This window comes from Microcaecilia unicolor, chromosome 6, assembly GCF_901765095.1.
Source record: "Microcaecilia unicolor chromosome 6, aMicUni1.1, whole genome shotgun sequence".
NCBI lineage: Eukaryota > Metazoa > Chordata > Amphibia > Gymnophiona > Siphonopidae > Microcaecilia > Microcaecilia unicolor.
This window is the reverse complement of record NC_044036.1, coordinates 46,651,526-46,666,561: the sequence shown is the minus strand read 5'-3', so window position 1 is coordinate 46,666,561 and position 15,036 is coordinate 46,651,526. Positions and strand designations below refer to the sequence as shown.

Here is a 15,036-nt window from a genome sequence, read left to right as displayed (position 1 = left end):
GCATTAAGGAGCAAATAACATGGATTATTGCTCTAACGCAGTTTGATAACTTTCCCCCATTAGTGGGTAATATTCAACCATGAAGGTCAGTGTTTGATTTAAATGTTGGCCACTGCAGTGTCAGTATCTGTATACTGTCTAGTACTAAATATTTGGGTATACTTTGCCCACTGGCACTTATCTGGGTACCAGTAATATTCAGACTGGTATTTGGATAAGTATCTTGAAAAAGCTAACTTTAACCAAGCAGTTACCCAACCAGCAGACTGAAAATTGTCAATAACTGGGTAAGTGGAAATTTGGTCCCCGGCCTGCCCCAGTACAACCCAGAGAGGGGAAAATTTATGACTGGATACTTCCAAATAGGCAACCTTAGGAAATGCAGCACGAGCCTATTCTCTAAAGGATCCTAGGGCTGAGGTTCTCTTCTACAATACCAGCGTAAATGGCTATCAATGCACTAGTGAGTTACATGTGTGAGTGGGAGCTCCTCCTATGTCCCTCCTATGCCTCTCTGTACACCCCCTTGCAAATACATGCTAAGTAAGCAGGGGAAGTGGAATGCCTTTAAGTTATGGGGGCCCCAATCTCCAACCCCAACTCTGCTTCCTGCTCCTTCCCACACCCATCCCCAGCTGTGCCCCAACCCTTGCATATTCCCTTCCATTACCTACCATTCTACAAGCCCCCCCCCCCCCCCACCATGGAGTACAGCATTTCTCTCTTCCCCTACTTCTCAACCCCCCCCCCACCCTCCCAGTGTTCAGCATTTCTCTCCTTCCCTCCCCCTCCTATGGTCTCCAGCATTTTTCTCCTTCCTTCCATTTCTCCCTTCCCCTTCTCTACCCGGTGTTTCTTTCCTTAACTCCCTCCCCCAAGGAGGCAACACTACAAACCATATAACAGAACAGACATCGTGGCTAGCCAGCATAGGACTTTGAGCATCTGTGCATGCTCAAGTCCTGCCAGCTCTTGCCCCCTCTGAACTTTCCTGTTTCAAAGGGTGTGGAAGCCGGCTGGCCTTCAGCATGTGCAGATGCTCAAGGTCCCGCGTTGGCCAGTTGCGATGTTTCTGCAGCTATGCTGATCATAGGGTCTCTGTCCTAGCAGGAGGGAGGTAAGGAAAGAAACACCTGGTGGGGTGGGGAGGAGAAGAAACATTTGGAGAGTGTCATTGGCACCTGTAGCTCCCCCCTGTTCTGACACTCATGGTAAGTTAAGTGTGTATTTGCAGAATAGCATGTAGGTGCCATACTTGCATAAGTATGCACATATACGCATAAATACCAGCATTCTAATCATTTGTGAGTGGAATGCACACATATCTGTGAGTGAAAGGTTGCAGAATTTCCCTTAGAACACCAAGGCGGTCTATACAAATTTTTAGCAGCATTGTTCAAATTCTAGTTAGGGACTTGGAGAGCCAGAATTATCCATGTAGCAGCTGCTTCTACCCATGCAAGTCCTGCTGAATATCAGCTCCTTACTTTATATAATGAAAGTTCAGTGAGATGGACCCAGTGCCATTAAAAGAAAGAAGGCTTCGTTAACTCCACAGACAGCTGCAACTTATATGCACCAAGAAACTGTGGTGCCACGGCTGAACGAACCTCCTCACACATGCTACCTATACTGCATCCCTATGCAAGTAAATGCAGGATGAAAAAGCTAAAGAACTTTAAAGAGGGCCGAAACAGCTCAAATGTATACATGGACTTTTCTTTCTGGGAGGCTGTGTTTATCCTTCTTTCAGTCTCATTCTCTGTATAATTCATTAGGGTTCAGTGTGGTTTACATCATCAGTGGGCCAAAACTTGATATAATATTATAAGTAAGACATTTAGGTGAATATAATATTATAAATAGGACATTGATGTGAGTACAATCTTGTTGGTTATGTGCAATGTTATATAGCACTATAGTGATTGTAGTAGATATTACAATTCTATGGTCCATCAGGGGCCTGAAGAGTGGTGATTGTTAAATATCAGTCTTTGGGAAGAGGAAGGTTTTTAGGCTCTTACGGAAGCTGATCTAATAGCCGAGGCTCTTCAACTTGGAAAAGAGACGGATGAGGAGAGATATGATTGAAGTCTACAAAATCCTGAGTGGTGTAGAACGAGTAGAAGTAAATCAATTTTTTACTTGTTCCAAAAGTACACTCAAGGAAGTTACTTTTAAAACAAATAAGAGGAGATATTTTTTCACTCAACGAATAGTTAAGCTCTTGAACTGTTTGCCGGAGGATGTGGTAACAGCGGTTGGCATATCTGGGTTTTAAACGGTTTGGACAAGTTCCTGGAGGAAAAGTCCATAGTCTGTTATTGAAACCGACATGGGGAAGCAACTGCTTGCCCTGGGATTTGTAGCATGGAATGTTGCCAATATTTGGGTTTCTGCCAGGTACTTGTGACCTGGCTTGGCCACTGTTGGAAACAGGATACTGGGCTGGATGGACCATTAGTCTGACCCAGTATGGCTACTCTTATGTTCTTATGAGGGAGTGAGTTCCATACTTTGTATTGTTATTTGAATATTTTTTACTGCTAGAATTGCCTATTGCTCATGTTTGATTTATTCTTACTGTACACCGCCTCGAGTGAATTCCTTCGAAAAAGGTTGTAAATAAATCCTAATAAATAAATAAAAATAAATAAAATAATGCGATCCCTGATACTGGGAAGAGTGAGTTGAAGATCTTCTGAAATCGGATGCCCTTGTAGAATAGTGGGGCTAAGATCCATTGTTCTTTCAGTCTACTGGAGTGAACGATGCATAACCAATATAACTAGTTTTACAGACGTGGTAGCTAAGAATTCTGTCGTACAGTATATTTCACCTACCAGTGTTACACAGCCATTCCAACAGGCATAGTCAGGATGAGTGGTAGCTAGAAGTTTTAGATTTCTCCAAAAGTATTTTCCTATTCACTCCTCTTTCTTTATGTATATACTTTTTGTTGTTATAAAGTGCTTACTAATTGCTTTCATTCTGCCATAGTTTTACTGGGCTTACATATTTATTGTAATTACTAGCAAAGCTGCTCTGGGTTTCAGCAAAGTGCTATCTTTGCATTTGCTTTCAAAACTCATTTCACAATGATCACATCAATTTACATTAAAATGTGAAAGAGGGTAATTTTCTTATTGTTGGATTATTTCCTGTGAGCTTTCATAGCTACTGATTCATCTTCATTGTTACAGATCCACTTTCTTTTCAGGAGTACTCTACACAGTGCGACTAGTGTACATCAACAGCTTCTCAAGCACCTTATTATTATGTATAATCATAGGGGCACTTTTGTACCCAAATTTAAGAAACCTTTCTTTCTGTAGAAAACAGAGAACAACCAAGCTTTACAAACTGGATCGGGGAATACGGAAGCTTAATTGCATATCAGCAAGAAGTAATAAAGAGCCCCTTTTATTAAGCCGCGTAAGCATCTATGCCCGTCCAACACGCACCAAAATGGACTTACCACCCGACTACTGCGTGGCTCTTGCGGTAATTTCATTTTTAGCGCGCATCTGAAAAACATTTTTTATTTTCTGGCTCGCGTAGCGGACGCGCGCAGGTCGTTACTGCTCAAATTCTTTACCGCTAGGTCTATGGCTGGCGGTAAGGTCTGAGACCCATAATGGGCGCACGGCAACTTTGATTTTGCTGCACATCCATTTTTGGGGGGGGTGGGGTGGAAGAGACCTTTTTACAGGTGCGCTGAAAAGTGATTCTGTGTGCGTCCAAAACCCGCGCCTACACTACCGCAAGCCATTTTTCAGTGCACCTTTGTAAAAGGACCTCAAAATGATGTATTCTTGAATACAGGTTCAGCCTGCCCAGTTTAAATTCCTTCAAAAAGTAGTCCAAACCCATTAATAAGGTGGCAAGTTAAAGCATACATAGAAGACAACCGTATGAAAAATGCTAGGCATAACACAATTTAATAGGGATAGCTCTGGTTTTATGGCAATACACAAACAGCTAAGGGTCTCTGAATTATGGTTCCACTGTGCAATTGTGGTCACCACATCTCAAAAAAGATGTAGCAGAATTAGAAAAGGTACAAAAAAGGGAGACAAAACTGATAAAGGGGATGGGCCGACTTCCCTGTGAGGAAAGGCTAAAGCGGCTAGGGCTCTTCAGCTTGGAGAAGAGAAGGCTGAGGGGAGATATGATAGAGGTATACGTGTATGGCCTAGGGGTTAGGGCTGTGGCCCCTCAATGCAGGAGATGTGGGCTTGATTCCCACAAGGTGTTTCTGGTTACTGTTTTGGGTACTAAACTTGAAACTGCTGACTGCTGTTAGTGATCTGCAAACCTGTCGTTAAAATTATCCGTAGTACCTGAAGATTGAAGGGTGGCCAATGCAAATCCAATTTTTAAAAAGGGTTCCAGGGGTGATCAAGGAAATTACAGACCGATAAGCATGATGTCAGTGCCAGGCAAAATAGTGGAAACTATTATAAAGAAGAAAATATAGATAAACATGGTTTAATGGGACAGAGTTAGCATGGGTTCAGCCAAGGGAAGGTCTTGCCTCTCCAATTTGCTTCATTTCATTGAAGGTATGAATAAACATGTGGATAAAGGTGAGATAGTTGATGTAGTGTATCTAGATTTTCAGAAAGCTTTTGACAAAGTTCCTCATGAGAGACTCCTGAGAAAATTAAAGAGTAATGGGATAGGAAGCAATATTCTGTTGTGGATTAGGAATTGGTTATTGGACAGAAAACAGAGGGTAGGCTTAAATGATCATTTTTCTCAATGGAGGAGAGTAAATAGTGGAGTGCCACAGGGATTTGTACTGGGTCTGGTGCTAGTTAACATATTTATAAACAGAACTTGGAACAAGTGAGGTAAATTATGACAAAAACTATTCAAATTTGTTAAATTACATGCAGACTGTGAAAAAATTGCAGGAAGACCTTAGGAAATTGAAAGACTGGGCATCCAAATGGCAGATGAAATTTAATATGGGCAAATGCAAAATGATGCACTTTGGGAAGAATAATCTGAATCATAGCTACCTGATGCTATGGCCCACCTTAGGAGTCAGCACTCAAGAAAAAGATCTAGGTGTCATTGTAGTCAATACGCTGAAATCTGTAAGCTCTTTGAGCAGGGACTGTCTTTCTTGTATGTTTGTGCAGCGCTGCGTACGCCTTGTAGTGCTATAGAAATGCTAAATGGTAGTAGTAGTAGTACCCACTAGTGAATGCTTAACGCAGCAAAACCACAGAGCACACAGTTGTCCTGTAGTAATTTTGGGATGTGAGCATGCTATCCATGCACTAAGAAAATGTATTTTTTGATGGGGGGAAACATTTCTGGGGGTGGAGAGTGGGCGTTTTCTCTGTGGGAAGTGAAATCTGATTTAAATGTCTTACTTTATATCGGCATTTCATGTCACCCTTCCCAGGGATGGAATATTGCCCTGGTATTTGATAATTACAAATTGATAATAGTTTTATAAATTTTTAAATCTGTTTTTATGCTTTTTATTTTGGTGTGTATTGTTTGGAAGCACATGCTTTCCTATTATTCAATTGTAATTCTTTTCTGCTAACATTCACACAGCAATTCAGAATTTCAGGAGATTCTTTCATATAACTCTTCATAAATTCCATTCAAAAATATAATAAGATGGTTTCAATAAACATTAAAATGTCTTTGTTCTTTGATTGAATAAAACATATTTTTCCATATGAAAGTTCCATTATTTGGTGATCCACAGAACAATCACTTTATCTCTGTTATTAACATTTTTATTTATTTATTTATTTATGTATTTATTTATTTATTATATCTTTTCTAAACTAGACTGCTTACCTTAGGTAGCTCTTCAATTTGATTGGCATCCAGGTACAGTTCCTCTAACGTTCGTTCAAAGTTGAAAACCTCCTTTGGCACCTGCTGAAGGCTGCAGTGGGAATAATCTAAAACTGAGATGACCTCCTCTTCACCACGGAAACATCGGCATGGCACCAGGCGGCCGATAATTTTCCTTTTGGTTGTCATCTCTAGGCACTGCACTGCAGGGAAAGAACAGCAGAAGCAAATTTTCTTCAATATTTTTTAACATTTTCATTGCATTATAAAGTCATTATGGAGGTTTTTTGTCATTGAACTACTGATTTTCTGAGTCAGTACACCATATGGATGTGCGGGCTTTTAAAATCACATGGAAAACACAGCCCCCTTTTGTTTCATTTTTTGTCATTTCTAATATGCATTTTAGTATTTGTTAAATGGTAGAATTTACATGGCAGAAACTAATATATTCTTCTGAATCATTAAGAGCCAGCCTAGCAGGAATAGAGTGTGATAACAGGGGATGATTGGTGGGAACGCATGCAAATCATGCTTCATGGAATTATTTCTAACTCATGTATGTGCATGCTTGTGTCTATTTGTTTATATGTGTGTGTGTATTTGTGTATCGTGGTATGTCTGTTTACATGTGTCTTTGTGTGTATGTCTGTGGGCATAACTGTATTTGCATGTGTCTGTATATGTTCGTGTATGTGCTATGTTAGTGTGTATAAATATTTATGGGTTTTTTTGTATATAGCTGTGTTTTGTGTATGTATATCTGTGAGTGCCTCTCAGGCTCATTTTCGAAAGAGAAGGACGCCCATCTTTCGACACAAATCGGAATTTGGGCGTCCTTCTCACAGGGTCGCCCAAATCGACATAATCGAAAGCCGATTTTGGGCGTCCCCAACTGCTTTCCGTCGCGGGGACAACCAAAGTTCAAGGGGGTGTGTCGGAGGCGTAGCGAAGGTGGGACCTGGGCATGCCTAACACATGGGCGTCCTCGACCCATAATGGAAAAAAGGGCGTCCATGACGAGCACTTGGACGACTTTACCTGGTCCTGTTTTTCTTATGACTAAGCCACAAAAAGGTGCCCAAACTAACCAGATGACCACCGGAGAGAATTGGGGATCACCTCCCCTTACTCCCCCAGTTGTCACTAACCCCCTCCCACCCTCAAAAAACATCTTTAAAAATATTTTGTGCCAGCCTCTATGCCAGCCTCAAATGTCATACTCAGGTCCATCACAGCAGTATGCATGTCCCTGGACCAGTTTTAGTGGGTGCAGTGCACTTCAAGCAGGCAGACCCAGGCCCACCCTCCTACCTGTTATACTTCTGGTGGTAAATGTGAGCCCTCCAGAACCCACCCAAAACCCACTGTACCCACATGTAGGTGCCCCCCTTCACCCATAAGAGCTATGGTGTACAGTTGTGGGTAGTGGGTTTTGGGGGGGGGGTTGGGGGCTCAGTACACAAGGTAAGGAAGCTATGTACCCTGGGAGCAATTTATGAAGTCCACTGCAGTGCCTCCTAGGGTGCCCGGTTGGTGTCCTGGCATATGAGGGGGACCAGTGCACTACGAATTCTGGCTCCTCCCATGATCAAAGGGCTTACATTTGGTCATTTCTGAGATGGGCGTCCTTGGTTTCCATTATCGCCGAAAATCAGAAACGACCAAGTCTAGGGACGACCATCTCTAAGGATGACCTAAATGTCAAGATTTGGGTGTCCCCGACCGTATTATCGAAACAAAAGATGGATGTCCATCTTGTTTTGATAATATGGGTTTTTCCGCCCCTCCACTGGGACGTTTTGCGAGGACGTCCTCAGCAAAACTTGAGTGTCCTTTTCGATTATGCTCCTCTCTGTCATATGTGTGTATGTATGTATATACTCATGTATTTGTATTTATATGTGTCTGAATGGGGATATGTGTGTATGTGTTTGCATATGCATACATGTGTTTATGTGTAGAACAGTGTACATCTGTGCATCACTGGGTGTGTGTGCATGAAAAAGAGTGCATGTGTGTGCATGTTTGTCTGTTCATGCATGTGTATCTCTGCCTGTGCGTGTCTGTGTTTACATATCTGTATGTGTCAGCGTGTGAGAAGAGAAAAGAAGGGCAGTCTGAAATGAGTTCTCTAATAGCTATGTTTCAGTGTATCAGTGTTTCTAAGCTACAGCTGCTGGAACTGCCTCACAGATGTGCACTGGGACATTTTTTAGGGACTATTTCTTTGGAATGTCTTCCCACGCCCCCACCCCACCCCAATCAGATCTGGTCCAATTTTGAAATTGATATGTCTTTTCCTTGTTTTTGTCCCCCACAAAAAATTTGGTCCTGTTCTATTAAATTTTAAGAGTTATTTTGCCTCCAAAGAGAATGATAGACATTCTCAGCCCCTTACGTATAATTTCTTTCCAATATTCTATTTGGTTGAAAATAATAAATCACTGGGATGCAGTATATCTAGAGAATTCATTCTTACTTTCAATCGGACAAGGTAGCATGGAATTGCATAGATCATTCAGTTTTATTCCATGCTACCTGAAGATACTTGAGTCGTGCTATGCAGGAAGCTGGGGAAGTCTCGTGGGACTTGAAACCAAGAGACTTTCCCAACTTTCTGCACAGTGCGGCTCAAGTATCTGCAAAGCCTAGCTATGCAGGGGAAGAAAATGGACTCTGAGGCAGTGCTGAGAAGAGAAAATCCTTAGCCCAAGCCCTGCTTTTGAGATAAATGCGAGGGGAAGGCGGCAGGTCTGCGTTAAAAAAAGCAGCTGGTGTTAAAAAGCTATTATTGCATTAAAATATTAGGGGTCCTTTTACAAAGGTACGCTATTGTTTTTAGCACATGCATTAAATATGCATGTGTTAAACGCTAGAGACGCCCATATATTCCTATGGGTGTCTCTAGCATTTAGTGTGCACTAAAAATGCTAGTGCACCTTTGTAAAAGACTCTTAAATATGTTAATAGCGTTATTATTGCATTAATTGCCCACCCCTATTTTGAATACGGCACCCTTTACTGTCTATCAGCTGCCTCTCCTAGTACCTCTGTTACTGATGGTATTATGTACACTGAATACACCCCAAGGAATTATGTACCAAAAAAAATCAAAATAATGCATGCCAAAATATTACAAGAAAACAATAGGGCAGATGACCCGCAAACAGCATAATAAGAACATAAGAGTAGCCATGCTGGGTTAGACCAATGCTCCATCTAGCCCAGTATCCTGTTTTCCAAACAGTAGCTAAGCCAGGTCGCAAGTACCTGGCAGAAACCCAAATTGTGGCAACACTCCACACTACAAAAATCCCAGGGCAAGCAGTTCCTTCCCATGTCTGTCTCAATAGCAGACTTGGACTTTTTCTTCAGGAATTTGTCCAAACCTTTTTAAAACCCAGATACACTAACCGCTGTTACCACATCCTCCAGCAAAGAGTTCCAGAGCTTAACTATTCGTTGAGTGAAAAATATTTCCCCCTATTTGTATTTAAAGTATTTCCATGTAACATCCTCAAGTGTCCCCTAGTCTTTGTACTTTTGGAACGAGAAAAAAAATTGATTTACTTCTACTCTTTCTACATCACTCAAGATTTTGTAGACCTTAATCATATCTCCCCTCATCCGTCTCTTTTCCAAGCTGAAGAGCCCTAACCTGTTTAGCCTTTCCTGATACGAGAGGAGTTCCATCCCCTTTATCATTTTGGTGGCTCTTCTTTGGACCTTTTCTAATTCCGCTATATGAGATACTGCGACCAGAACTGAACGCAATACTCAAGGTGTGGACGCACCATGGCGATACAAAGGCATTATATGTATTTATGTGCACCATACAATCATACTTGTGTGTAAGCGCCACGATAATTGGCACTTATACACATATGTGCCCTGTGGGCTGTTTTATGAAATATCACATAAGTGCATTAGTGCATAACTGCAATGGGGCGAACACATGGGTGGACCATGGGAGGGGCATGGAGAAGTCTACACATTCCCCTGGATTCTATATCTGGCGTCTAGAGTTGCATGCGTAAATTGGCGTGCATAGCCGATTTGCACTTGTAGCTTGAGTAATGAGCCAATCAGCATCGATAATTGGATGTTAACAAGCAATTATCGGCACTAATTGGCACTAATTGGCACTAATTAGAATTTACACACACTACCCGTTAAGCGCATTCTATAAAGTAGTGCGCGTAACTTCTACCAAGCGGCTCGCAAAAGGGGGCATGGCTATGGGAGGAGCATGGGCAGGTCGTGGGCATTACTAAAATGTATGCGCAGTGTAATAGAATAACCTGTTTTACGCCCAAAGTTAAGTGTGCGCATTTATACCAGGTTTTCATTGACGTAATTGCCTGTGCCTAAATTCTAGGTGAATGGATGGGTTTAGGTATATTCTGTAAACCAAATGGTTTTTTTTCCATTGGTGCTGATTTTTTCAGTGCTAAATATAGAATCTAGTCCTTTATGTGCATAACGTACAATACTATAAATTACACGCATATCACGGACCACTTAGGCACATTTACACCAGCCATTGACCTGGCATAGCGGTTCACACGTAACTTTAGGCACATCAACACAGACTTATGCTAATATTCTGTAACGGTAACTATGCACTCTGATTCTTCTGCCCTCTTAACTGTCATTGTACTTGATTTCACAGTTCATTGTAAGCCGCTTTGAGGCTGCTTTAAGTGGTATAAAGCGGGGTATAAATGCTCTGAAATAAATAAATAAATAAATACCATGATAGAACAGGCACTCAGTGCTCAACATCGGCTTACCTACTTCAAGATATCCAGTTATTGAACTGCCCCCTACGACAATATGAAACTTGAGCAGCCCTATGATTGGAAGTCACCTACCTGTGTGCTTCATTCAATCCATGATTGCATTGTGTATGTCCAGAGGGTATTTCGTATGAGTTATTCGTTTCACTGCAAGTCACTGAATTAATAATTCTGAGAGTTTCACTTTCTCCCGATTCTGGTTGCAGCTCAATTTGCTGCGCCCTACCCCCTCCCCTTACGCAGTCAATTACAAAACAAATTAACAAATGAAGACAATCAGAACAAATGCACATTTTCTAACACTATAAAGAACATGAGATTCCAAAATGAACATCATTGGAAACGCAGAGCACCTGGTTTCTCATTTGGCATTGCCAATAGCAGTCCCTTTGTTGACTGATTTTGGCAGATGAGTTAAAGCTGAAATTGAGAAGGGAGGAGACGTCCTGTAATTCATCTGGGCCAGATGCTAAGTTTTTGTGTTTAGTACAGAGCTTGCATTTCCACCACTGATCTTAGCTAGCACAATGACAATGTTTATTAAGAACAACACTGCAAATTATACTGCTGCATTGTGCAGCATTCTTGTACAACACTTGGCTCAAAACAAAGACATTCCTTTTGTTGAAGCAAACTCAAAGTTATCCTGATAAAAGAGAACATTTAAAATCCAAGCACATAAGAAATATTACGGGAGTGATTATGCGTGTTTTCTTTCAGATTGGTAATTCTGCCTGATAAAAAGCCCTCTCATCGACTCCCAGAATCCCACATCTCGTCTCTCTCAACTGTCAAAATGCGAGGACATGGCATAGCACTGTTGCCCCAACTAGAGCGCAGAAACATACTGAGACAAATTTGATATACCAGACATAACTTCCAAAAGTAGAAAATGAGAATGTTGATTCTGAGAGCTAAGGAAGTAAGATGTCACCACTTTAAAGTAGGCACATGTGTACCATGAAACCATGTGGTCTCTATAACCATAGGCATTCTTCTGTTTTTAAGGAATCTTTACCAGAATTGGGTCCCTGTGCATGGGCGTAGTTTGTTTCATTTGGGGGGGCAGGCAAAGGATGGGTCGGGGCATATTAGCATATTCCTTTGTATATATATATATATATATATGCTAATATGGAGGAAGGAATGAAGGAAGGGAAAAAGCTGGCTCTTTTGGGAATAACCATAATGAATATGTATGAGATAACCATATTCATTATGGTTATTCCCAAAAAAGCCAGCTCTTTCTCCCTTCCTTCCTTCTTTCCTCCCTACCCAGCACTCCCTCTTCCTCTCCAGTAGTATTTCTCCACCCTCTTTCACATACCATGTCAGTGTTGACCTTAGAAATGCATAGGCTCTATATGCAGATCCTTCAAGAGGTAGTGTGTTATGATTTAGGCTCTAAAACCCTTTCTGATGTTTTGGTGCCACCTCAGTAAGGCTAACACACAATCTCTCCACTGCAAAACGCTATACACAAACTTGTGCAAAAACACACTCATAACCTTACCAAACCATAAAAGCACTAATTCTAAGGACAGGACGAGCTACAACCTTATGAGTGGAAAGGCATCACTGTAATTACATCGGGCTCTAAAACACCAATACACTACCTCGTGAAAAAAACAAAACAAAAAGGGCTGCAAATACTACACACTAGCAGAATACTGCACCTTGATCACACATGAAAAACACATGACATAACAGACATAACACAAGGAACTAGAAATCAAAAAATATGAAGGCAAAATGCTGAACTGGAAAGTTACCTCAAGAAGTCAGACTTGGCATGCAGCAATACTAGAGAAATTGAAACTTACATGCAAAATATCACAGATGCACATTTCCAAAAGCTGACATATTCCAATTAATAAATTCTGAATAAAATACTTTTCTCTACCTTTGTTTCTGAGCATTTAGTTTTTCTATTCGCTTTGGTCCCAGTGTCTTCTGTTTTCACTCAACATGTCCACCGTCCTCCTGTAGCCCTGTCCCTATCCTTCCTCCAGTTTCAGCATCTGCTCTCAAAATGTTCCAATCCAGCCCTTAAATTCACCAGTTTCCCCTCCATCCATATCCAGCATTTCTTCTTACTCCCCTCCCTTCCATCCATGTGCATCTACTGTCTTCCCTCGTCTCTATCCATATCCAACATTTCTCCTCACTCCCCTCCCCTCCATCCATGTGCATCTCCTTCCTATCTTCCCTCCCCTCCCCTCACTCCCTCCATTCATCCATCCATGTCCAGCAACTCTCCATTCTCCCCTGCCCTCTCCTCCATCCATATCCAGCAAATTTCCTCTCTCCCCTGTCCTCCTCTCCATGTCCAGCGATTTCTCTTCTCTCCCCTGCCCTCCCCTCCATCCATCCATCCATCCATCCATATCCAGCAAATTTCCTCTCTCTCCTGCCTCCTCCATCCATCCATCTCCAGCAATTCTCCTCTCGCCCCTGCCCTCCTCTCCATGTCCAGCGATTTCTCTTCTCTCCCCTGCCCTCCCCTCCATCCATGTCCAGCAATTCTTCTTTGCCCTCCCCCATCCATGTCCAATGATTCTATTTTGACCCCCTCCCTTCCCTCCCATCCATGTCCAGTGACTTCCCCAGCTCCCCCTTTTCAGTCCCATGAGTTCAATTACAACCCAGTGTCCCGCCTTCCTCTGATGATGTATTTCCTGTTTCCACGATAACAGATTCATTCTTACTTCAAATGATACAACTACTTACATTGGGGATACTTGACAGTTTTTGCTACAGGTCTCAGGTCTCTAAGGGATAAATAGGATACAATAGAGCATCTAGGAGTCTTTATAAATCATGATGTATTATTACATTATAGAACAATATTATATAAATGTTACACTGAAATGCATTAGAACATTCCTCATTTCATGATAAAATGTAATACTAAGGAGCTGTGTGCCTTTTTACAAATAATTTATATGGTGCATTTCCCTTTTTTTATGGTAGATGTTGACAAGAAAGGTCAGACACTGCATTTATATTAACTTTTGATTTTAACTGATTTATTTTGTAGAATTTCATTGCAGTTGAAAAAAAGAGTGAGCTAGGCTGCCAGATGAAGCTTAAGCAGTGAAGCCAGTACAGCTGAACAAAAAGAAGAAAATCAAGCTAAAAAAAATGCTTGCTTTTTTTTTTTTTTTAACAAGCAATTTTTTTGTTCGTTTTTCTTCTTTTTGGTAAGTACAAATTGACAGACGTTCTTCCTTCCTTTGGAAAATTATAGGGACCCTTTTCCTAAGCTGTGGCAAAAAAAGGCCTTAGTGCACCCTTACATGGGGTTTTTTCCCATGTGCTAAGGCCATTTTTGCCACAACCCTAAAATGGTTGATTTTCCATTTTTTAAAACATTAATGGCCATGGGCTAATGTTGCCATTAACACACAGCCATTTAAAAAAAATTACTGTGTGAGCTTAACCATGCTGCTCTTTTTAAAGGGATGCTGCGAGTGTTTGACCAATGTGGTCCTTCCTAGTTTCCATTTCCTTTTCCTATCTTTTTTACCGTATTAATCGGAGTTAGAGAGATCCTCAATAGAACGTCTTCAATTCTATTCTATTCTATTGTTTAAGCCAGTGGGATGCAAGGCTTGCAATTTGTAGATCCATCTTTGTTCCGACTGTGTCAGGACCGGATTGGTCGCAGTGTCCCTTTAAAAAGAGCAGGCACCATATTTAATTTGTTAATCTGACCTTACACATAGAGAAAACACGAGCAGGTAAAAGGAACATAAGAGAGGAGATTGCTGCTCTGGCTTCCATTAAGTAAGTCGTTCCATGAGCTCATATTTCTTCAATTTGCTTTATTTCCAGCAGTACTTCAAAGAATGAGTGCAGCATGGTTTGTCTCCTGAGGAAGTAAAAACGAAATGGAAGCACTCCGTTGAGCAGACCATAGCAACGGGCACAACGTAAAAAAGATAAGGACTCATTAAACTCAGAAATATAAGATTAACGCAACCTTGAAATGAGATAGAAGGATAACGACTGAAAGATTTTTGTATAAAAATATAAATAGAGTTTTTTTTAGGCTCATGAAGAAGCCCACCCAGTAAATTACAAGCAAAAGCTAAGGAATTAAACTGAGCATCTGAAGCCTTTCCCCCCCAGACAAATACATAATTACTTATAATGAAAACAACAAAAGCATTTTAAAAATATTCAATATATTATTAGAAGAAAAAGAAGTTGCATAGAAAGGATTAATACCGTTCAAATATTTGAACATCTGTATCATGTCACCCCTGTTTCTCCTTTCCTTGGAACTACCGCCTGCCCAACGCGGGTCTGCGCTTGTGGAAATATTTTTAAAATATTGCCACAGGGGGTTACCCGGCAGGAATCAGGCAGCATCGCGTGCTGCCCAGATATTACCAGGTTA

General features: G+C 41.2%; 1 protein-coding gene across 2 annotated transcripts in view; it reads right to left on the bottom strand.

The window, feature by feature from the left end:
• The window catches only part of LRRC7 (leucine rich repeat containing 7), a 593,735-nt gene that overhangs the window by 331,677 nt on the left and 247,022 nt on the right, over window positions 1-15,036 (bottom strand). The window contains exons 1-2 of one of the 2 annotated variants that reach the window (XM_030207243.1): window positions 9,191-9,202; window positions 5,830-6,027 (exon numbers count right to left, since the gene is read on the bottom strand). In XM_030207243.1, coding sequence (XP_030063103.1) covers window positions 5,830-6,018 — 189 coding nt within the window. In that variant the 5' untranslated portion in view covers window positions 6,019-6,027; window positions 9,191-9,202. Of the gene's footprint in view, window positions 1-5,829; window positions 6,033-9,190; window positions 9,203-15,036 lie in introns of those variants that run through there. The other variant, XM_030207242.1, reaches the window with a different exon arrangement.